Source organism: Globicephala melas, chromosome 5 (genome assembly GCF_963455315.2).
Source record: "Globicephala melas chromosome 5, mGloMel1.2, whole genome shotgun sequence".
Taxonomy (NCBI): Eukaryota; Metazoa; Chordata; class Mammalia; order Artiodactyla; family Delphinidae; genus Globicephala; species Globicephala melas.
In genome coordinates, this window is record NC_083318.1 from 63,734,197 (window position 1) to 63,758,664 (window position 24,468).

A 24,468-nucleotide genomic window follows, 5' to 3' on the forward strand; every position below is an offset into this window, starting at 1 on the left:
CATAGTAAACACAGAAAACGTGGAGGTCTTCCCTGGGGAGAACTAGACTTTCATTTACCACACCCAAATTACTGAATGGAAATAACTCCTTAGCTACAACCAGACTGCAATAGTAATGCTGTGAAGGTCTCACACCACCCACTTCACTCTTGGAGAGCATCACACTTACTCCTACAGCTGCTACTACCGCCTATATGCTGACACTCTTCAACAGTAACACCTCTCTATCCCTCTGCAATGTTGCCACTTGGAAATTACTTCCTCAACCCTCAAATTCTGTCAACACCTTCCAAAACATCTTTCTAGTCCCATTACTATTACTGAATCTGCATAACTTGAATATCCCTGGCAATCTGGGAACCATTCACTCAGCAAACAGCTAAATGCCAGACATTTTTCCAGGTTCTTTACTTGGAATATCCCAGTGAAAAAAAGATAGAAAAGACCACATCTTCATGAAGGTCAGACTCTAGCAGGAAAAAAGCATACAATCAATACATAACAAAGTAAACTATTAATATTACATTATAAATACAATGGACAAAAACAAGTTTAGCAGGGTAAGGGTATGCTAGGATGGGCATGAGGAATGAGTACAATTAATAGGAGGGTCAACGTAGGCTTCACTGAAAACACTGGACTATAGACTTCAAGATAACCTGTCACTCCAAAGGGAAAGACAACTTGAAGGCTTTAAGGCAGTGGTATTGAGGAGCAGGAAGGTCAGCTCAGTCAGTGTGGTCAGAAAGGTTATGAGGGAGTTTGAAAAATGCATTCTGGCTATTACTGAGAACAGATGGGGGAGGGAAGAACAAGGGTGGATCAGTTTAAAGGGTTTGGCTTCATCTTCTAATTGCAAAAAATTTCAAAACTTTATGCAAATAGGAATAGTATAATGAATCCCCATCATTCAGCTTCAACAAATATCAATGTATTGAAACCCTAGACCTAGAACCCCATCCAATGCCTACCCCAAACCTCATCTAAAATATTTCAAAGCAAAACTTGCATTTACAATTTCATCCATTTCTTAAATACTTAACCAGTTATCAAACCAGATTATTAACTCAATATAAAAATTAATTTATCTAAATGAAGATCTTTTAAGATCCTTATGCTCCAAATGGGTTTTATTTTTCCTTGCTTAGACCCTGAACATACCTTACTTTGAAGGCACAGCCCACAGATTTTTCTAACAGACTAGACACACAGGATGTTAGAGAAATCAAACTTGAATGTTAAGTTTTGCCTGAGAAATCAGAAAGTTGGAGTTTCTATCAAGGAAGAGATTTAGAGGCAATCCTATTGAGTTAAGATAGTCTAGTACGGTAGTGCATCTAAAGCATGACACATGGAATGAAGAGACTATGGAAGGGTTGTAAGTTTTTTTTAGATATCAAGGACTAGGACATACGAGTAAATGGCTGAAATTACGCTAAAACAGAGAACCTTGGGCCACAGCAACCATGTTTATCATGAATATAAATTAACTCCATCTTCTAATTCTTACTAAGACTGTATTACTTCTCAGCTGCTTTTTCACACAAGGTTACTGCAACTCAGGCACTTGCCCTCACAAATATTCAAATTCGTGCCTCTGCGAAATTACACATACCTTCAGGACATCTCCCAAAGTTCTTCATCCAATAATGAACAACCACAGTGTTGCCAGTCACTGATACCCATATTCCTCTTGCCTGAAATACCCTTGCTATTCCTTCAAACCACTTCTCGCATTAAGTCTTACTAAAAAAAACCCTCCTATTCCTTCTGTTATTGTTCTTAGCACACTATAATTTACTTAGCTGCTTACTGGCCAAATAGTTGGAAAGGGTAATCAATTTAAGAAAAAGTCTCAAGTCAAAAGAGCTTTTATTCATTTTTAAAATATCACATATGAGCCTGGCCTCTTGTGGTTTCTGTAACTGGATCACTGTAAAAAGAAATGAAAATGTCAGTAAATCTCCATCAATATCCTTGCCCAGAAAAGTTCTACTCTGAATCATCTAAAACATACTTTAAAATTATGACTTACTGGTTCATAGTAAAAATGTGTCAATTCTATCTCTTATTCTGCCAAATTTACTGTGTTCCAGAATGCAGGTCTCCATTTTCTACCTCTGCTACACCTCCAGTTTAAGTCTCTTAATCAATTAAGACCCCCAACTAAAGCAGTTAATAAAATTTATATGGACATTACAAGAACCTACCTCAGATCTTATTCATCAGCCTGCTGAACTGTTCCTTTTTCAGAAACATAGATACCATCCAAAAATTTTCTGATATCCTTGTTTTTTACTGTTGTGGCTTGCTGAATCAAAGCAGCTGTAAGAGTGAAAAAGATAAGGCAATTATTTTATCAGCCAAACCCAAATCATAAGCAAGTATTTTATTATATGCTACATACTCAAAACCCAAGTATCTTTGGGATAGTTTATTAGGGTCCCACAATTTAAAAAAGCTCACCAATCTTTTTGTCTATCTCATTTCTCTCTCCTTCCCCGTAATATTTTTTATTTAGTTACTTATGTTTGATTGCTCTATTAGAGGTATAACAAATTAAACTTGAGTCCTTTTGTCCCTATTAATATCCAATGTACTTAAGAGTCTTTTCTTTTGTGCCTTCACATGTTTAATTGTTTTTCTGTACAGAGTTCCCAGGTCTGTTTCTAACTGACTGACCAGTGTCTTTACAAACTCCCCACGGAACACTGTAAGTAAAATAAACGGATGAAAAAAAAAAAGAAAAGCTCACTAAAAGAACATATATCATGTATTCAACTACAAGATTTAGGTAAGATTTTAGGGGCGTAATCAGGCACAGTAAACATACAAACCTGAATTTGACACAAGTTCAATGTCATTTCCTTCAAGAATCAACTCATCTTTCTGGGCTTGAGATACTGAACAAGCAACACCTCAAAAGGTAAGACAGCATGTGCATAGTGTCAACATAAGATAAGATTTGTAGCATTATTTAAAATATTTAAATTAAGTAGCAATTTATTCCATTTAAAATTCCACACACCAAAAGAACTGTTTTGTAACAGAATCTGTATTATCTGGGCCAATCTTGTATTCCTGCTTGAATGAATCTGTCCCAGACTGATTACAGACTATGATTCAATTAAGGAGTATGAGAAAAAGGTATCCAGCTAGTAGGATTTAGCTGTACAAAGATTTGTATCCAGTCTTACTTCTACTGTATATTTGGTATCCCTCAAAGCTCATTTTTCACCTAAGGGTTCTCATTAAGTACTGCTGACCACAGCAACTATCATGTAATATTTTTGTAGAGCCATTAATTGGTACAATCCCTTCTTCCCACCCCCACAATTCAATGGAATCAAAAAGCATCAAGAGCACTAAGTTTTAAAACTTTCTAATGCCTCAGTGTTAACTATGCATCAGACAAGAACTATTTTTAAAACACATTTCAATTTCAAGTCATTTAATCATGAGATGTTCCCAATTTTACAGATGAGTAAAATGAGCTACATAGAGGTAATCTGCCCAAGGTTGACAGTGAGAGCTGAGACCTGAAACTAGGAAATCTAGGTATTAACCTCTTTTCAAATGGGTCTTGTTTTGGATTTCAGTTTGCAAAACCAATCACAGCTCCCATGGCCTGCAAACTACCCCAAATGTAAGCCTTCAGGAACCACAACTGGTATAAATATGATACAAAGCCATAATCAAACTGGATAATTCTGAAATAAATCTGGTCTTATTTATAGCTAACCCAAAATACCAGCCTTCACAAGTAGAAAGAAAATTTCTAAACCATACCTGGCCTCATCCGAACCCTGCGGATGTATTTTTCACCCAAAAAATTTCGGATTTCAACAAGAGAACCATTCTCCTGAATAACAACGTTGATGGGGAAGTGAGCATACACAGACCTCATCTTATAACGGAAACCCTAGGTTAAATAAACAAAATAAACAAACTATTAGCAATGCTGAGAAATCTGAAAGATAGGTATTTCCAGTTTTTCTCTGAAAACTAAGGAGTTGCCCTTTTATAGGGAACATTTACATATTTGTCAAGGCTGTCTCCCTCCCTGCACCTAGAAAAGGATGACCAAATCTCTAGAAATTATCAATGGAGACTTTAGAGGAAAATTTCCTCCTTCCTGACAAAAGAAACTGAAACAGTTCTCACGCAACACTCATTGTCAAGGTTTTGTAAAATGTATCACCTATACCAATCCTTACAACAATTTTACACAAAAACATGTGTTTCTGTGTCTCCTCACTGGACTGTGAAGCTCCTTAAGGAAGCATGTATTTTACCACCTGCTATGCCCACAGTAAACAATGCTAGTTTCCCATTAAAGGAGAAGCCCTTCATCTTGGACATCAAACTAACATACTGAGTTACTAAGGTACGCCAGGTTCCAAGAACTGATGACACCAAGACAGGCCCCCTGCCCTCAAGGAACCTAACCTGTTATGTTTTTAAGGAAATGGACAAGCAGCTCAGAAATTAGGTCCACCTTTTTCTATCCCTACAAGAGGTCCTGGTGGTGACAGGGATAAAACAAGAAACCAAAGCCTACCCTGTATGTTACATTTTTTATATATAAAAAAAAAATTCACCCCGAAGATGAGTCCTATTTTGTGTGGAGAAAACACCATCAGCATACTATTAAGACCATCTGGTCTTTACTCTTATTTATCACTCAATCTTTACTCACATCACTTAATCCTAAAACCCAGGAATGCCTATTAAACACATTTGCCAAGATCACTTTTTCCCACGTACTTAATAAGTACACATAACTGAGTTACATGCATAATCTATTCTCTGCAGGAGACATTTATGTTGCATACGTAAATCACAGCTGAGAAACCTCCCCTTCCAAAACAAAGTAGTCTGGTTAACCTGCTTACCAGTGTAACACCCTTGATCATGTTCTGTACATGACTACAGATAGTGCGAACAGTGGCCAGTTCCTTCCTATTCCCCCACCATTTGTCAACCCGGAGCTGTAACAGAACAAAAACTTTAGAAAATTCTTTCCGGTAGTAAGTAGGCTTGGAAAAAAGTCCATTTATTCACAGTAAGTACTCTAGATTCTAGTATTTGCCCAAATTAAAACACGATTTTCAAGGAAAAATTAAACCACAAAGCCCTCAATTAACATTTTTGTTACTGTACATTACAGGTACACTACTACTTCACAAAGGAATGAAAACCCAGAACACAAGTTTTGTAGAAGCTGCATCAAACTTCACTCCTGGAAAACTAAAATACCAGGTTTAAAAGATCTACTGCTGCATTCCTAAGATTCTTACAAAACAATCAGAAGAAAAATAAACTTAACTTGTAACAGCAATAATACTTGATACGAATGACAACTACTAGTATTGATCTTTTATAACCCACTCTGTTCAGAATCTTGTTTTCCAATTTCACTGAAGCAACAACACCGAAACTAGTTATGCTTCTGGACACCAAATTTTAAGTTAAAACACTGAACCTCAATTCCATAATTTTAAAAGCAACCCAATTTGATGCTCTTAAATCACAACCTTCCAAACAAGCAACTGAAGTGTCAAAAAACAAAAACTCACCCTCTTCTTTTTCTTCCCAAGAAGACTGAGTTCTACATTTATGTGATTAAAGTCCCTCCGCAGGGTGCCTCTGGGGCCCTTCACAATAACTGTGCGTCCCTTCAGAGTAATGTCGACTAGGAGAGAACGTATTCGTGAGGTCTCGGAACAAGGTATAGAGCGTGTAGTAAAGATGTAAGAAAAATGCAAGCACCAAGTCTCGTACCATTTTCTGGAATGTCGACAGTCTGATTGCTGAGAATGGTCTTCATTCTGAAACACAAACACTTGGGGTAAGAAGGCCGCAGAGGACCTGTTTTCGACCAAACTACGATGCACGGACCTCCACTCCTACCGGAGACCGCAGGCAAAAATCCCGGGAAGGATACGGGAGGACCAGCAGGGAGAGCGGCCCCCACTACGCTCTGGCCTGGAAGGAGCAGCTCCTCTGCGGGTGTTACAAGCCCAACGGGCCAACTCCCGCTCAACGCAACCCTGGGACTCCCATCAAGCCGGCGCCATCCCGGCAAGGCTGAGGAGCGGGAGTAGGCCTAAAAGCCCAGCACAGGGCTCGAATGCCATCGCCACCAAATTCATACGGCGTTCGCCGTGTGGGGAGACAACCAAAATACGGCTTCCGAGGGCCAGACTGGCGCCGCTGGCTTTCCCTGAGCCGATGGCTTCAGATTCCCCAGGCCCACCGATTACAGTAACCAACCTCACCTCGCAGTAAATGCGGCAAAGAAAGAGCGTCTTTCGTCATCACGTTCTTATAGGCCGTAGGAGTACTGCGTATTGCGTCATAAGCGCGCGACGCTACTAGGCTAAAGCAGCCAATCGCGGAGCAGCGCAGGTTCCACAGGGTCAGGTGTGGCTCAGCTTGTCGGTCATAAATCGAGAGACGGTTTTTCCATCTTTTTTCCCGGGAATTAGTGATCGCTCGGCCCTGCTAGAAAAAAAAGAGAGGGATGTCTCTACGCTGCGGGGGCGTGGTCCGCACCGTGGGCCCCCGGGTGAGCTGCGGGGCGAGCAGGGTGCGGGCGTGGGCGGGAGGGGGCTCCCATCCCTTTAGAGCGCCCAGTAATGCCCTCATTTACTGAGTGTTTACTTCGAGCCACGTACTGTTCTAAACATTTTTCTTGTGGTATCTCATTTAATTCTTCCGACACCCCAACGAGGTTAAGTCTCTGGTACTGGTTTGTTTGTAGGTCTCTCTGGCTGGCGCTGAGAGCTTTTTTTCTGCGTATCAGTGATTTGTACTCTGTATTTATTGGAGCGTTATAGGACCACTGCGGTGAGCGCTCCAGATTACTGCTTTGTGTTGAGCTCTTGTGTACTAGACACCAGTTTGGGCAATTAGAACCCAAATCTATGCTCTAGACTCAAGTGGGAGTCCTGGGCAAGTACAATAGCAATCGTGCAGCATTAATAGGCACTGTATATATTTTTTTTAATTCTTGAAGGTTCTTTTGCTTTATAAGTACTGACTTGAATTTTACAGTGTTTTGGCTGTCTTGTCCGTGTGTGTTCAGATCTAGAAGCCAATGGCTTCTTATGGTCAAATACATATTGAGGGACTTCCTTCTTTAAACACAGAATGTAACCTAGAAAATTAAAACATTAGGTTTGGTTTCCCTTCTTCAAGTTCTGTGAAACTAGTTGAGCACTTCTACGTTTTAACACATATGCTTATCCAAAGTCCAAAGCAGAGAGATTTACTTCAAATTTCATTTAAACGTCCTTGACTCAAGTCAGGAATAGAAAATTCAAAGCTGTAGCGTCTTCTCCCTTATTGCAATTTAAACTTGAAAAACAGACTTTTAGTACCTAAATGGGTTACATGAAAAGTGTGGCATGTTAGCCAGTTCCAATGGTTTCCAAATCTATTCTAAATCCAGCAGGAAATGGTCAGCTCCCATTCTCCTTTAGGTTTGGTTTGTTCCCCTTGGGTCCTCCTTAATCTTAGATTCTCAGCTCCTACACAGAGCTTGTAAATAGTTTGACATAATTTCTGAATCAGTTCTCTGGGCTTTACCCTTCCTTTTACGTATTAAAATAGGTTAAAACTAAGTTATTCCAAACCCCACTAAATAAATGTCATAATGAACCCTTTGTTTAGGTATTTGGAAGATATTTATGCAGTCCAGTAAGAGAAGTAAGTTCCTTGCCAGATAAAAAAAAGAAATTTTTGCAGAATGGACCAGACCTTCAAGATTTTGTATCTGGTGATCTAGCAGACAAGAGCACCTGGGACGAATATAAAGGAGACTTAAAACGCCAGAAAGGAGAAAGGTAATTGAAATTTTGAGGTAATTTTAATGTCCCATTTCTTCATAGTGCATCATTTTCAGATATAACCAAGCCCTAGGGTATATTTTTAATCAGCTTGTTAAATTTAGCTAAACATCATTAGAAAGAAGTGATAACAAACATAGAATAGGTGAATAGGTGAGATTGTTGGAATCTATTTCTTTTCTCTCTGCCCTCTGACAGTTTTTCTTCAACCTTCCTAGGACTTAGCCATCCTACACCACCATCTCCCATTTTCCACCCAGCAACAAATTTTTTCAGAGAGCAAAGATTATCACCTTGTTACTAGTCTATTACACTTTAATAAGTTTTTCATTGTTACTGGGTGTCGGTGATCTAACTTGTTGCTTCGCCTAGTCAGTGTACATATGATCTATGGATAGCATGCCTTAGTTTAAAAGAATTGTAAGGGAATTTAGTGCAGAGAGCAAATTGTATTGGGAGATACTTTACCTAGCAACTTATAGATCACAAGTGGGTGGAAGTCAAAGGGACCCTGAGGAAATGTAGTCTTCACTCCAAATTTTAGATTTTTTTCCACTTAATAACTATCAAAATCTAGAATGTAGAGCAGCAAGTCCACTTGTGGGGGTCTCTCCTTAATCTGAACAAATTTAGAACTTTTTGTCAGTATTATTTTTTAGGGAATGAGATGTTCAAAAGCTTCTTCATTTTTTTATTGGGTTGGTGTTACTCTGTGCCTTTGCAAAAGTAGACATGAGCACAGTGCCCTGCTAGACACAGTTATAGGTGTTTTCTAAAGTGGTTTGAGCAAATCTAAATTTCATTCTCTGTTATTACTCCTATGGCAGAAATTAAAAGAGTTAATCCAGGATTATGGGGGGAAAATTCCTAACTAGGAATTGTAATAGAGCAGAGTAACTTCAAAGCTGTGTGATTATTTGGGAACATACTTGTTAATGTATAGTTATATTTGGCTTTCCTCAGGTTAAGACTACCTCCATGGCTAAAGACAGAGATTCCCATGGGGAAAAATTACAATAAACTGAAAAATACATTGCGGAATTTAAATCTTCATACAGTAAGTTATCAGAGGGTTAAATATCCCTCTTTACCAGAAGCCGTAATTTTCATATATATGTAACTTAAAAATTAATAAAATACATATCAAAAATAGCAAGGAAAGTAAATAAAGATGTTTAGTGATACATTACTCTCAGTAATGGAAATACATTTAAAGATTATTTTCCCTGCAAAAGAAACAAAAAGTAATTGTATTTTTTAACCTTTCATTTAACAGTACAAACAAAAAAAATTTTTTTCTGCAGTTTCGGGAATGAGGGTTTTTGTGTGTTTTATATTACAAATTAAGTACATGCTTGTTGGAAAGGGTATATGAAATGTGAAGCATCCTATGTGCAATCTCAAATGTTTAACTGTTATACCACTTTAACTGTTCAACATATACCCTTGCAGGGCTTTTTATTTGCACATGTAAAATATATACATTCATATAGGTTTTTGTTTTTTTAAAATTTACTTATTTATTTTTGGCTGCGTTGGGTCTCCGTTTCTACGTGTGGGCTTTCTCTACTTGTGGCGAGCGGGTGCTACTCTTCGTTGCGGTGCACGGGCTTCTCATTGCAGTGGCGGGGTTCGGGGCTCTAGGCGCCCGGGCTCAGTGGTTGTGGCGCACGGGCTTAGTTGCTCCGCTGCATGTGGGATCTTCCCGGACCAGGGCTCGAACCCGTGTCCCCCGCATTGGCAGGTGGATTCTTAACCACTGCGCCACCAGGGAAGCCCCCTTCATATCGTTTTTAATTTAAAAATGGAATCCTAATATCTATATACTTCGACAGTTTTAACAGCATTTTTGAATAGTGAATTTCTTCATAAATATGCTGTGAAGAATGGATAGTGTAAACATGCCTGTTGACTAATTTCTTCAATTGGTAAGTTTTTTCAACCTGACCGTATTCAGTTCCCTTTTACCCACAGGTGTGTGAGGAAGCTCGATGTCCCAATATTGGAGAGTGTTGGGGGGGCGGAGAACATGCCACTGCCACTGCCACAATCATGGTAAGCCCAGCCTCAAATTCTAAAGTCTAGAGACTGAAAGGAAATGTTTTGTGTCTTTCTCCTACAAATGTACATTATGAATCTCTGTTCAGATTTCTTGTTACATATGAGTTTATGAGAAATTTGGGAAAAAACCTGACAGAATAATCCAGCCTGTTATGATCTCACCCTTCTCTGAATAAGTCTGTTATTGATTCTTCCATCTACCTGATGGTTAATCATGTGCTGCCTTGACATCTCTTCTATTAATTTTTGGAAATGTTCTTCATGTTGGCTTAACTTGTTATTCATTTTGCCCCTTAAATAATAAGCATTTATTTTTCTCCCTCATGGGACTTTCAGTTGGCCTGTGTTCATCTGTTCTTGACTGGGCTAAGCTGGACTCCAGGAAGTAGGTTGGATTCAGGTCTGCTCTAGAGAGCTTTATTCATGGACCGGTGGCTCTCCAAGGCATATTCTTATCATGGAGGATGGAAGGAGCACAAGAGGGCAAGCCATCCATGCACATTTGAGGTTTCTGCTTCATCATGGCTGCTATCATTCTATTGGCCAAAATAAGCCACTCAAGCCAAGCATGAGTGGGAGTAGAGACATAACTTCCTCCCCAAGTAGGCGGGTCCTGCAAGTTACATGGCAGTGGGTGAGATGTATAATCTTAATATGATAGAGTAAGAAATGGGATTAACAATGCAATCTACCATATTATTTATACAGAGGAGTTTGGAGATTGAAGTATTGGGTTAAATATAAATTATGTGCAACTGAAAGTTCATACTTGTCTGGGGAATGTCTGATAAACTGTTGAGTTATATCAGCAAGAGACTATTTAGACGAGGAGCTGGGGATTCTTATGAGATAGAGCTCCTTCTGGAATAATACAGAGCCAACCAGAGAGTTTATCTAAGTTATGCAATGTCAATTCTTGAAGGAAGGAGTGATTCTGAATACTCCATAATGGAAATCTCTGGTTTTATCCCTTGCCTTTCTTTTTCTTTAGTTTTACCATATATGTTTGTATTCCTTAACTGTATTGTTTAGCTTTGAATGTTTTAAATTTCTTAAAAACAGAATCAAAGTTTATACATTCATTGCAGTTTTATTCCCTTAACATTACATTCTCTAAGTCATCTGTTTATTTGATTTAAATTGTAACATCTCTATTCTAGTTGATGGGTGACACATGTACAAGAGGTTGTAGATTTTGTTCTGTTAAGACTGCAAGAAATCCACCTCCACTGGATGCCAATGAGCCCTACAATACTGCAAAGGCAATTGCAGAGTGGGGTCTGGATTATGTAGTCCTGACGTCTGTGGATCGAGATGGTTAGTGCATCGTCATTACCTCTTCCAGAAATTGGCTCTTATCAAGTTATGACATCATCTTAAGCAATGGACTCTTTTGTTTCTAGATATGCCTGATGGAGGAGCTGAGCACTTTGCAAAGACTGTGTCTTACTTAAAGGAAAGGTACTTACTTGTTTTTGCATTTGCTTGTGTAATTTAAGGACTTTTGATCCATGTAAATTCAGTTTATTTTAGGTCTTTACCTTAAAGCAGTGGTTATTAACCTTTTGTGGGGATTATAAACCTGTCTCATAATCTGCTGGAAATTACGTGGTCTTTTCTCCAGAAAAGTCGTATTCAAACATACAGATACATATTCGCAGAAATTTTAGGGATGTAGGGACACAAACTTATTCATGGACCTTTAGTCCATAGAGCCCCTCCTTCATATTTGAGTATCAGTCTAAACTTTGAGTAATTTTATGAGAAGTATAAAACTAATCTTCCTATCACTGATTTAAATAAACCATCATCTAGAAGAAGTTAGGATGAGATAAACTCCCACATTGTTAAAATATGTAATCTTGATATAAATTTTATCACTATTGATATGCCCTGGGAATTTTACCCATAAATCACATTTTATTAACATGTAAATTCTATGTATTTAAAAAGCATTTAAAAAGGAGTTTGTTTTTTTTTTAATTTATTTATTTATTTATTTTTGGCTGCATTGGGTCTTCATTGCTGCGCGGGCTTTCTCTAGTTGTGGCGAGCGGGGGCTACTCTTCATTGTACTGCGTGGGCTTCTCATTGCGGTGGCTCCTCTTGTTGTGGAGCACGGGCTCTAGGTGCGCGGGCTTCAGTAGTTGTGGCTTGCGGACTCTAGAGTGCAGGCTCAGTAGTTGTGGTGCATGGGCTTAGTTGCTCCACGGCATGTGGAATCTTCCTGGACCAGGGCTCGAACCCATGTCCCCTGCATTGGCAGGAGGATTCTTAACCACTGCACCACCAGGAAAGTCCTATGCTTATTTTCTACAGCTCAGTACTAGTCTAGCACCCTCAATAAATGTTTTTTCAGTGATTCCCCCAATATTTTCTATTTTATTTTTTTATAGTTCATTTAAAAAAAGTTTTGTTTGCCACCCACAAAATTGATCTGACAAACTACTAATGAGTCTCAACTTGCAGTTAAAAAAACAGTGAGTTACAAGATGTGTTCTTTGAACATCTCTTGTATCCATGGGAGGGTGTGTATGTGGTCCTTTCTACATCTGTTCTCGCATGAAACAGCTCCAAAAAAACCTTTGCAGTTGGGTTTGTGAAAAAGTTTTAGTTTCCCAGTCATTTCTACTACTTGTCAAAGGGAACAGCTTTATGACCTAGTTCATATTTTAATGCTTGAATGCATAAATATAGCCAGAATATAAATAGTAAGATTAATGTTTAGCTTGTATTTCATTTAAGCAAAGCTCATGACTCAGCAACTCAGAAGATAGTTTTTAAAGGTCAGAGCACTTGTGAAATATTTGTCTAGAGGATGCGAGGAGGGCACTATTCATGAATTTTAAAAGAATGCAGAATTAAAGGAATTAATATTTGCATTCACATAAGAGATATCCCAATTTGTTTTCTAAAAAAATACAAAGGTTATTTTATATTTAATGTTTTATATTTGTATTTTAATTCCTTTAAACAATTTTTTAAAGCTACTTAATAAAGTTTAAAATTCTATATAATCCCAAAATTTATTCTGATCATTATTTACATGCGTATGTGTTTTAACCACAGTGTGCACATTATTTGATGTTATAGGTTTGTTTGGTTTTTGGGGGGGTTTTTTGTTTGTTTTTCATTTAACAGTTCATATATAAACATTTGTGTGTTCATGCTATTCTTGGCAAGGTTCTAAAGCTTACCGTGTTGAAACTGATACTGAATGAGTACTGGTGGCTTCTATTTTGAGCAAGTTATGTCAATTCTTTTCCTCAGTTTGACACTTATCTCTTTTTCACCCTAGGAATCCGAAAATCCTTGTGGAATGTCTCACCCCTGATTTCCGAGGAGATCTTAAAGCAATAGAAAAAGTTGCTTTGTCAGGATTAGATGTGTATGCACATAATGTAGAAACAGTTCCAGAATTACAAAGGTGATTTCATATACAGAGTAATGTTGGGAAGTTTGGAGGGTCAGAATCTGCTACATTTTCTCACTTGTTTCAGGAGAGAACTTTGTAATTTGCTTTTATAAAGTGAACTCTGTTTTTAAACAAAAACAACATATGTCTATTGCAGAAAAATAAAAAAATGTAGCCAACAAAAAGAACATAAACATCACCCATAATATTTCCACCTAGTAGTATCAATTACTAACATCTAAGTGTAATATATATACTTATATATTTATACATGTGTGTATACGTTTTGGTACACACACACATAATGAGCATCTTTTTTTTCTTTCTTTTTTTTTTTTTGTCAGTATCATTGCAGGTACCAACGAGCTGTTTTTTTCAAAGAACAGTTTTCAAGAAGAAAAACTTACTCAAGCAATTGCTTTGATTGTAGTTCTAAAAAAAGACTTTTAACCATCCACTTGGCAATAATATATGCAGTAAATGATGCTGAAGAAAAACCTAGTACGCTCAGATGTATTTCAGATCTCTTTTAAAAAGTAGATACTATGCTGTCTTACTCTTTCTAATGATTTTAGTAGTTAGGAATAATTACAGATTGTTATTCTAAATCAATAAGTACATTCATATTTCAGAAAAATGAAAAATTTTGGGCAAGATTAATAATTCATTTTCATTATTTTAGTAAAGCGTTTGATAGTGATTTTATTAGGTTCTACACATTATTCTGTGTTAAAGAAAGAAGTAGGATAAACAATAACCAGGATTTCCACTAAATCATAAATGTATTAGGGAGCATGACTTGAATTCAGTGGAGAAATAACTTCCAAAAAGTAATTTCCTTATTATCAATTGTGTGTGTGTATGTGTGTGTGTTTTAATATTTATTTATTTATTTATCTTGGCTGTACCTGGTCTTAGTTGCTGCATGAAGGATCTTCATTGTGTCATGCATGTGGGATCTAGTTCCCCGACCGGGGATCAAACTTGGGCCCCTGCATTGGGAGCATGGAGTCCTACCCACTGGACCACCAGAGAAGTCTCTGTGATTATTTTAAAATTTATTAATTTGTTTCCTCTCTTCCCTGTGAGCTGGTCTCTGATTAAAAATAACAACCATAACAACAAATCAATTACACAGAATAAAGGTACCTTAGAATTCAAATGAAGGCTGATTTAACATCACCAACTTTGTGTCCTTTGGGCCTTGTCCATTTAAGCCATGTTGGTTTGGCCCCTGTTGAAGTCTAGCACACAGCCTGTTCCAACCCTGTCATATCTCATGATACCACCACCAGTGGGTGCCAGTTTCTCTGTTTTCATTTTAAAAACATTATCCGGGACTTCCTGGTGGTACAGTGGTTAAGAATCCACCTACCAATGCAGGGGACACGTGTTCATGCCCTGGTCCCAGAAGATACGACATGGCTGCAGAGCAACTAAGCCCGTGCGCCACAACTACTGAGCCTGTGCTCTAGAGCCCGTGCCCCGCAACAAGAGAAGCCACTGCAATGAGAAGCCAGTGCACTGCAACAAAGAGTAGCCCCCACTCACCACAACTAGAGAAAGCCCACACACAGCAACGAAGACCCAACACAGCCAAAAATTAAATTAATTAATTAATTTTTTAAAATAATAAAAAACATTATCCTTTGCAGTGAAAATTCCAGAATCATGTATTTTTTTACCTAAGAGATGTCAAGCTATATACTTACCAGCAGAGGGCAGCCTAGTCTTTAGAAATGAACATAAAAGTTTCATTCCTCTGAAATGGTTCAGGTTAAATGGTTTTTTCTTTGTTCAGTATCGAGATTTTCTTCCACTTTTTTCCCCTTCTCTCTTGACTACTCTTCTAATCACTTATTCTCAGCTTCGGAATCCTGGTTTCTCAATGAGTAATTCATAAAATGAACTATTTCATTCATTACTTCCATTCTCATTTTCTCTGCCCCAGGCTTGAAAGGCCTGAAAAGTCAACAGAGTTGGTGGCCTAGTGAAGCCTGATTTTCTTTCCTAAAGTAGCACTTAGACATTTGTGCAAAAATGTTACCATTGAACCATATGATGTAGCATGATGTCCAGAATGTACTCTTCTGGTCTTTCACGTTGCTTGCATAATTATGTACTTAGTTGAGCTTGTGGTTATTCATGCTGACAACAGCTTTGCTGTTTTCAAGGAAGGTTCGTGATCCCCGGGCCAATTTTGACCAGTCTCTACGCATACTGAAACATGCCAAGGAAGTTCGACCTGATGTTATTTCTAAAACATCTATAATGTTGGGTTTAGGTGAGAATGACGAGCAAGTATATGCAATGATGAAAGGTAAATAAATTGAAAATGAAAACTCTTTTCCATTTAATTTGAGTAATAGCAGGAGTCCCACTTTGAAGGACCTGTTATGCTTTCTCCATAGTCTCAGTGAAAGTGCCAGTGAGAACATATGTATAGTATGTGTTGTAAACAGCAGGAAAGGAAGTATGTTTTCTTAAAACTTTATGGAATGAGGTACAGGATGCTCAGGATATGAAATTTGCATCCCATTTTATTTCTTACCCTTTCATCAACTAAAAACATGATTTTGTCCATTTATTCACTCATTAGACAGTTTCTGAGTCCAGCCACGTACCAGGAGCTCTGTCAAGCACTGACAATCCAAAGATGACTAGGATGAATTCAGGCCTTTGAGGAAGTGCTTACTTATGGAATTGTTACACAACATGGTGTGCTTTGGACTTCGCTGAACCTTAGTCCATTAAATCCATTTGCTTTGTGATTCTTGCGCTTCTTAAATTTTAAAATATGAAAGCTTTTATTTTACCTGAAGATCCTTGGCCAACTTACAGTTATTTATTGGTTCAAAGAGTAATAAGTTCAAATAATAATTAAAAGCTGCTCTTTACAACAATGCATACAGTTAGCATTGTAAAAACATCTGCTTATGTAACGTGTGCTTTTTTTCCTGTAGTACTTCGTGAAGCAGATGTGGACTGTTTGACCTTAGGACAATATATGCAGCCAACAAAGCGCCACCTTAAGGTACAACTACCATAAATTGCCAAATGTTTAATGGTAATCTGAATTAAATCTTTATTTTCTTTAGGTAAAATTAAGAAGCTGCTGGCTTTTTAGTGTAGTGTTCCGTGTATATTTCTATGTTCCAGTTTCCATTTTATTATCTGCATAAAGCAGCTACACTGGCATTTATTTGCTGCCCCCCAAACTGTATAACTTAAGTGACCTACAGGAAAAAAATTTTTAAGTTGGAAAGTTGTGTTCATTCACACTTGGTGATCTTGTGATTTGTTTTAGAATTATATGAGAGCCAGAGGTGAAGTAAGAAAGAAAAGTAGGTCTCCCTATTTCTATATTGGACATTTATTCATTCATTCAAAAAACATTTCTTGAGTAGTGACCATGTGCCATACACAGTGCCGAGCAGAAGATACAAGATTAGTAACACAGTCTTGTCCTCAGGAATCTTTTTTTTTTTTTTTTCTGTCAGGAATCTTATAGAAATAGGTGTGACTAATTTTTGATTGTACCTGTTGGTCAATAAAGGAATGATACAGATATATAATCTCTACAAATAGTCTCATTTTCTTTCCCTTTTGGAATAGCTAATATAATTCCAAATTGATATGTTTCCCCTCTTCTCTAATTTCACTATAATTACGTTCTGACCGAGTAGCCAACAAGTAGATTTTTGTATAGAACCGAAATGATTTATGAAAATTCTAGAATCTAGAATTAATTCTTTAAATCTAGGTTGAAGAATACATTACTCCTGAAAAGTTCAAATACTGGGAAAAAGTAGGAAATGAACTTGGATTTCATTATACTGCAAGTGGCCCTCTGGTGCGTTCTTCATATAAAGCAGGTAAGTTAGACTGCAGAGCATGGTTCTATTTAGTCTGTAATTTTCCATATTAAAATGATAATAGCTGTGGTTGTCTTTTGTGGGGAAGAAAAAAATTTTTTTTTTCCTGAAATATCTTTAGGAACTTTGCTCCGTAAGGGTAAGTATCTATTTGACAACATTGCTGCTTGCATTAATATCTTTGTGTTTTTCCTCCCAGAAGCAACAGGAAAAAAAATCCATAAGGTTATTTTCCCTATGGAAATGTTTAGTGTAATTTTATTATCTACAGTGCAATTATTTATTTTAACTTATTAATTTATTTATTTACTTTTGGCTGCATTGGGTCTTTGTTGCTGCGCACGGGCTTTCTCTAGTTGCAGCGAGCGGAGGCTACTCTTCCTTGCGGTGCATGGGCTTCTTACTGCTGTGCCTTCTCTTGTTGCGGAGCACAGGCTCTAGGTGCACAGGCTTCAGTAGTTGTGGCACACGGGCTCTAGAGCACAGGCTCAGTAGTTGTGGCGCACGGGCTTAGTTGCTCCGCAGCATGTGGGATCTTCCCCGACCAGGGATTGAACCCTGTCCCCTGCATTGGCAGGCAGATTCTTAACCACTCTGCGCCACCAGGGAAGTCCTACAATGCAATTTTTTTACCTCTGTAATTTCGGCTCTTATTTTGATCAGTAGCTTGAGTTGACTTATAAAAATAAAAGCCAGTTTCTTTTTTTCTTTTTTTAATTTATTTATTCATTTTTGGCTGCGTTGGGTCTTCATCGCTGCACACGGGCTTTCTCTAGTTCTGGCGAGCGGAGGCTACTCTTCATTGCAGTGCACAGCCTTCTAATTATGGTGGCTTCTCTTGTAGCAGAGCACAGGCTCTAGGCGCACAGGCTTCAGTAGTTGTGGCACGCGGGCTCAGCAGTTGTGGCTCACGGGCTCTAGAGCACAGGCTTAGTAGCTGTGGAGCATGGGCTTAGTTGCTCCACAGCATGTAGGATCTTCCTGGACCAGGGATCAAACCCGTGTCCCCTGCATTGGCAGGCGGATTCTTAACCGCCGTGCCACCAGGGAAGTCCTAAAAGCCTTTTTCAAGAGATAAAGTCATGTGGTAATGGCCATTACAAGAATAAGCAGCTAGTTGTTTTTTGGGTATGTCCAAACCATGTTATACTATTAATGATCTTTTAAATGACTTACATAGTGGAGTCTAAATCCTAGATGTGTTAAAATTAGGCATAAATTCTATTTGTAAAAATTAATGTTCCGATGTTAGTAATATTCAGTGTGTTCCTGTAAAGAAACTGAAGACATTTTAATGAACTAACAACAGCTTATCTTAGTTATAAAACCCAAGAATTTGATTCAACACTGACTGACAGGATGTGGGAATTTTGGAAACCAATAATGATAAGTGATTTATTCTTTAAGGAGCACTATTGGCAAGCTAAAATTATATATAAAGGATAGGACCAACATCAGCTTCCAGGGTGGTCAAAGTAGAATAATGTCATTTGAAAGGACTTTTTATTTTGTTGGTTTGGGTTTTTTTGTTTGTTTTTTGTTTTGTTTTGTTTGTTTTTGTTTTTGGTAAGGAAAATTGTTAACAATTATGAGGAAGTGAGTTATAAACTTTTTAATTCCTTTAAAATTATGAGTAAAAGGTGAAAGTATTAGATTTAGATGATGGATTAGGATCTAATAATATGGTTCTACTCTTACCAGATTTAGATGAGGCATGGGGCAACACGGATTATTCTCTCCATTACTTGGCAAGGTTATGAGTCTTAGGATTCTTGGTGATTGTGTACAGATACAATCATCACAATTCTACTCATGTATTAAGATGGCAGAGAAGTTCATCAGACTCCTCATAAAGTTGGGCCTGCAGTGCTGAACTCTGCCAATAAGCTTTGAGCCGTGCTATAACAGTGATAGACTAAATGGAACCCTAATGACCGGAAAAGTGAAAGGGCCCCCTCTAAGCAGCTAACTTAGTGCATAGGCACGTCTTAGGGGGTGGAGAGAAAGCAAGCCCATTATAAATGAGAGCTCTTGCTTCCCTAGAGGGGAATAAGCTAAAGAGATGCCATCAAATGAATCTGCTCAACTGCAGCAAGGTCTGTTTTATAAACATCAGATCCAGGCTAATAATGTAGCAGAATCGCTCTCTGAAATGAATTGTGCCAACAGCAATACTTTGTCGGTGATGAGGAATAGATGGTGTACATGAAGTGGAATAAATGCACAGAAGCAGCCCACAGATACAATAGGGTCACCCTTTATAATATTTCTTTACTAGAAAGAGTAATGGTAAAAATTGTAGTGATAGAAAAAGTTTTTTAAGAATAATGACTAGGGACTTCCCTGGTGGCGCAGTGGTTAAGAATCCACCCGCTGGGCTTCCCTGGTGGTGCAGTGGTTAAGAATCTGCCTCCCAATGCAGGGGATGCGGGTTCAAGCCCTGGTCCAGGAAGATCCCACATGCTGCAGAGCAACTAAGCCCATGCATCACAGCTACTGAGCCTGCACTCCAGAGCCCGCGAGCCACAATTCCTGAAGCCCGAGTGCCTAGAGCCCGTGCTCCACAACAAGAGAAGCCACCACAATGAGAAGCCGGTGCACCGCAATGAAGAGTACCCCCCACTCACTGCAACTAGAGAAAGCCTGCGCACAGCCACAAAGACCCAAAACAGCCAAAAATAAATAAATAAAATAAATAATTAAAAAAAAAAAGAATCCATCTGCCAATGCAGCGGACGCAGGTTTGAGCCCTGGTCTGGGAAGATCCCACATGCCGTGGAGCAACTAAGCCCGTGCGCCACACTACTGAGCCCGCATGCTGCGACTACTAAAGCCCACGCACCTAGAGCCCGTGCTTCACAACAAGAGAAGCCACCGCAGTGAGAAGCCCGCGCACCACAACGAAGAGTAGCCCCCGGTCACCACAACTAGAGAAAGTCCGCGCGCAGCAACAAAGACACAATGCAGCCAAAAACGAACAATAAATAAATTTATGGGAAAAAAAGCTCTTTTAAAAGAAAAAGAATAATGACTAAGCATTATGGTTGAGGAAAGTACCAAAGATATATGAGGTTAGAAAATTATTGCCATTGAGATTTGAGAAGAGAAAAACACCAATAAATACAAAAGTCTTCTTTAAAGGGAAACACTGAAGTATAATTATTCTGAAGTTTACTTTAAATTGCTATTAATGTATTTTTATTTTTCCTAAATAGGTGAATTTTTCCTGAAAAGTCTGGTGGCTAAAAGAAAAACAAAAGCCCTCTAACACTTAACAAGACATTCAAGATCACAGGAATTTTAAAACTTTGACTCCAGTTGGTAACAGAAGTGATGGCAGAATGCCTAAACTTCAGTGGATATATCCCAGTCTTTTTGTTTTACGAAAGATATCAATAAGCTGTGCATATTTAATTATAATAATTCATTTGTCTTTTAGCATATCTTCTTTGTCCCAGTAAACAATTGCTTGTTATGACGTAATCATAAAACATCTTTGTAAGAGTTTACTGTTAATAGTGTAGTTTAAACAATACATTAAAAACTTGTAGAAAATCTTTTAAGCCTCTATACATCATTGTCACGTTTCATTTCTGAAAAATGACATACTGTGATGAAAGTCAAAATAGATTGAGATTGTATCTGTTTACTTATAAGTAGCATATGTCCTTTGCATAATAGCATAACATCGTTGGAATAATGTAGAAAGACTTAAGAGTTTCAGTGTTGACTCTTCACATTGATATGACTACTTTATACCTACAGAAGAGTTTTATGCTGATTGCTTATTTAGGACCTCTATTAAACCAAGACCATGATGTTGTCCAAGATGGGGAAATATAACCTAAAAATAAAATATTAACTCTCATTTTATAATAGTTTGCTACATCACATGCACTATCCATTTGTTCCTTTCATTCCTCTCACCACTCTGGTGAGGTGGCTGTGTTCTATCATAGTAATGACCTGAATGAGGAATTTCTTTCCTAAGTACTAGAACTCAAATTCATCTTTTGACTCTGAATCCTGTTTTTCTACTACATCTCACAAAGGAAGTACTTAGATGGCAATATTATAAAATATGTAATTTGGATAGCCAATTTTGTTTTGAAGTTTTAAATAAGTGAACTAATTTTTTTTTTATAAAATGCATAACTTTGAAAATTAGTTACATTTTAATTTAACTCAGGGAGCCATATATACTTTGACTCACTTTCCTTATAGATCCTAACAAATTTTGCTGTGTAAAATTAACCCCATCAACTTTCCATTTTAACATCTCCGGCAACTACCCTCCTTCAAAATCTATTATTTCACCGGAAAAATGGATTACTTTTCAGACTCTGATTTTGTAACATAATCTGATGTTTCCTAATTTTGCACAGTGTAGGCAGTTGGTAATGAAACATTTTAGCAGAAGAGTCATTTTGTCAAATGAAATGTTTGGTATCCCAATGTAAAATAATTAAAATGGCATTTTATTAGCACAAATGTATGTCAAGGTTTTAGATTTGTAACAACTACACATAAAAATAGTGAATGATAAGATGAAGCTATTTTGATACATATGTGAAATTGGGAGTCATGGATGACGTTTGCAGTCTTTGTCAGGCCTCAACAGTCTACTTACTCCTTTGTTTTATTTTGGTTATATAGTATTGAGAAAAATCCTGACTGATACAGCTAAATAATGATAAATTATTTTTAAAATTTAAAACATCTTGTAATCTCAGCATACTCTCCAGTTAAATTTAATCCAAAAACCTGAAAGATGATTAGCAGGAAATGCTTGTTTCAAAGTGGAATCACAAATAGTATCTTCTGAATTTGTTATTCATTCACTCATTAGAATATGTGAACAAATGCCTGGATCTTGCTGGACATTTGAGCGTAGAGAGTGGGTGCTGTAGAGGTGTAGTCCCTTGCATAAATGTACAAGAATGGACAGGCTTGAATTTTAAAAGGCCAAGGCAGAGCTTTGACCTTCGTAAACAATGATGCATTAAAAAGAAGTGTATTTAAATGCACAGACATGGCAGGTGGCCTATACAAAATTTCTTGATCGCGCAGCACAAGTTAATGCATCAGTGGTCTCCAATGTGTTAAAATCTGGCATGTGCCCATTTCAGTATGTCTGATCTTTTTCTTTCTGTAGCACCAATAGTATTTTTAAGAAAGTGAAAGTGACAAATACACATGGTTTTTAAGAAATCAATTAGTACAGGGGTCACTGTCCCCTTTCCAGCCACTGAATCAGCCAACCCTGAAACCCAATTCCTGTTTGGTGAGATATCTTTACTATTATTATTATTATTATTTTTTTTTTTTGGACCATACCATGCAGCTTGGGGGATCTTTGTTCCCTGACCAGGGATAGAACCCAGGCCCCAGCAGTGAAAGTGCCGAGTCCTAACCACTGGACTGCCAGGGAATTCCCTGAAAACATCTTCACTTTAGAGATATTATTTGTATTACTGCATTAAGAAGCATGAGCTCCAGTGGACTTAGGCAGAAAAATGGGAATAACACCCCAAAGAAAGATTCAGAGTATGAGTAGAGCAGAACAGCAGGAGCAGCCGCTGAGAGAGATTTGAGTACATGCCCTTCATCCTTGTGGGGACTCCCAGCTACTCAGAAGCCACACATACATTTGTGCTAATAAAATACCATTTAATCTATTTTGTATTGGATTTCCATGAACATTTGATAATTATTCTCTTGCTAAAATTTTGGCCACCACATTTTAATTTTCAAGAGCAGTTCTCTGATTTTTTCCCCCCCTTTTAAATAGCATTCTGTTCTTGTTTCCTAGCTACAAGTTCTTCCATTTTTCTCTCTGAGGATAGTGTCATTCTCTGCATTGAGCATTGTCTCTGTTTCCTTTGTTTGTTTTGGTCTCTGCCTTTTGTGTGGCTCTCCTTCATCTCCTTGGCTGTACAGACATAGTAAGTGATGAGCCACTCTAAAGCTATTTGGAAGCTGGGGTGGGGGGAGCTATCTAATTGATAGAGCTCCACTGGAGCGTGTTTGGGGCATGAGCTAGATTTCTCAATGAGTGACTCCCAAATGTCAGGATTGAAAATAATAATTATAATCCTCAAGTCTCCTGCCTTGAGGGTTATAAACTTGGCTGCCTGCTTACTCAGAGCCAGATGAGTAAAAGCAAGCTGGTTAGGGGAGCGTGGGTCTCTGTTCCATAGGCAGGCTTTTATTTAGTTTCCTCGTTTCCAGTCTGGCAACTTACTAACACCCTCCCCAAGGCTGAACCTTTCTAATTCTATTCCTCCTGAAAATAAACCTCTAATATCCCATGAGAGTAAGGGGTGGCAAAGGGAGTTTCTTGGTGTGGGTAGGGTAGAGACTTGGGTGCAGTCAACTCTTCCTTATACAGCCTTCCATCAAAGTCCCCTGTGTTTAGCCCCACACCTAAACCCCACCTGTTGTGGTATGTGGTGCCTCTAATTCTTGTGATCTTCTCAGGGACCAGTTACCTACATCTAGAAGGCAGTCCCTTATGTGGGCATTGAAGTTTCTGCTTGCTCTTTATAGTAAGTTACTTAGCCTCCGCTGGTCCACTTTCTAAAAATTGTTTGACATCTCTCATCTACTGGTGCCTCCTTTCTCATTCTTTGTCCTTATCTATTTACAGCTTTCTTATTTCTTTTCTGCCGTTTTAGTGAGATTTCAGGAGAGAATGAAAATAGTGCATGTGGTTAATTCAACGCACGTAACCCAAAAGTGCAGACAGTGCTTTGACTTGCTGGCTTTGCTTTAGGGCAGACTTGCAGACAGCTGGTATTGGACTTAGGGTTTGTTCTGGTGGAGAACAGTACTCATTGTTATAGTTCTCCCCAGGCAGTCGAATCAATTTCTTTAGAGAAGAAACTTCACCCTGCCTCCACCTACCTTTTTTTTTTTTCCCCTTGACCCTGGGGGCTGGAAGATGTAATCACATGGGTGTAAATGCCAGGCTGCCTGTCATTGTGCCTCTAGAGGTGGATGAGATGAGAAGGTTGACTGTTCAAGTTAAAGACCTACAGTTAAGGCCCTGGTGGGTGCCCCTCTCTCTCCCACCTCCTTTTGGGTAGAGTCTCTGCTGTTCTGCTGGGCAGGGCCTCTTCCTCTGGCCCTCACATCAATATTCCAGGAAGCAACTCTTCTCTTTAGTCCGTATACATCTATCCACTCAAGGCTTTCCAGAAATTTATTTAAAATCTCTTGACCACTGATGGCCCCCTCCTGTTCTCTTTGCTTTATTGGATTA

The 24,468-nt window shown here is 38.3% G+C and overlaps 2 protein-coding genes across 6 annotated transcripts; one reads left to right on the forward strand and one right to left on the reverse strand.

Moving 5' to 3' along the window:
- Positions 1–1,855: 1,855 nt before the first annotated feature.
- On the reverse strand, positions 1,856–6,265 carry RPL9 (ribosomal protein L9). The gene is made up of 7 exons (XM_030881077.3): positions 5,785–6,265; positions 5,580–5,695; positions 4,896–4,991; positions 3,790–3,922; positions 2,838–2,918; positions 2,211–2,325; positions 1,856–1,933 (listed from the first exon to the last, which is right to left on the reverse strand). Exons 1-6 carry the CDS (start codon positions 5,828–5,830, stop codon positions 2,219–2,221), a joined length of 579 nt encoding a protein of 192 aa, XP_030736937.1. The 5' UTR covers positions 5,831–6,265; the 3' UTR covers positions 1,856–1,933; positions 2,211–2,218.
- A 147-nt stretch (positions 6,266–6,412) lies between these two features.
- On the forward strand, positions 6,413–24,122 carry LIAS (lipoic acid synthetase). 5 transcript variants are annotated; one of them, XM_030881074.2, is made up of 11 exons: positions 6,413–6,571; positions 7,678–7,850; positions 8,817–8,910; positions 9,828–9,908; positions 11,075–11,231; positions 11,318–11,375; positions 13,213–13,341; positions 15,504–15,649; positions 16,293–16,363; positions 17,093–17,204; positions 20,420–24,122. In XM_030881074.2, exons 1-11 carry the CDS (start codon positions 6,527–6,529, stop codon positions 20,470–20,472), a joined length of 1,119 nt encoding a protein of 372 aa, XP_030736934.2. In that variant the 5' UTR covers positions 6,413–6,526; the 3' UTR covers positions 20,473–24,122. The 5 variants fall into 5 exon arrangements, 4 of the variants coding, with proteins under 4 accessions (XP_030736934.2, XP_060155225.1, XP_030736936.2 ...); XM_060299242.1 differs by lacking the exon at positions 13,213–13,341; XR_004044471.2 differs by lacking the exons at positions 17,093–17,204; positions 20,420–24,122 and having other exon boundaries at positions 15,508–15,649; positions 16,293–16,362.
- Positions 24,123–24,468: the final 346 nt, after the last annotated feature.

Excerpts from the sequence above, each read along its gene's own strand:
- LIAS (XM_030881074.2), top strand. The coding sequence starts at position 6,527 with ATGTCTCTACGCTGCGGGGGCGTGGTCCGCACCGTGGGCCCCCGG. Across the intron at positions 6,572-7,677 it reads TCCGCACCGTGGGCCCCCGG|GTATTTGGAAGATATTTATG; the intron begins GTGAGCTGCGGG and ends CCCTTTGTTTAG. Across the intron at positions 7,851-8,816 it reads AAACGCCAGAAAGGAGAAAG|GTTAAGACTACCTCCATGGC; the intron begins GTAATTGAAATT and ends GGCTTTCCTCAG.
- RPL9 (XM_030881077.3), bottom strand. The coding sequence starts at position 5,830 with ATGAAGACCATTCTCAGCAATCAGACTGTCGACATTCCAGAAAATG. Across the intron at positions 3,923-4,895 it reads TGATCAAGGGTGTTACACTG|GGTTTCCGTTATAAGATGAG; the intron begins GTAAGCAGGTTA and ends TATTTAACCTAG. Across the intron at positions 2,326-2,837 it reads TGAACTTGTGTCAAATTCAG|CTGCTTTGATTCAGCAAGCC; the intron begins GTTTGTATGTTT and ends TCACTCTTACAG.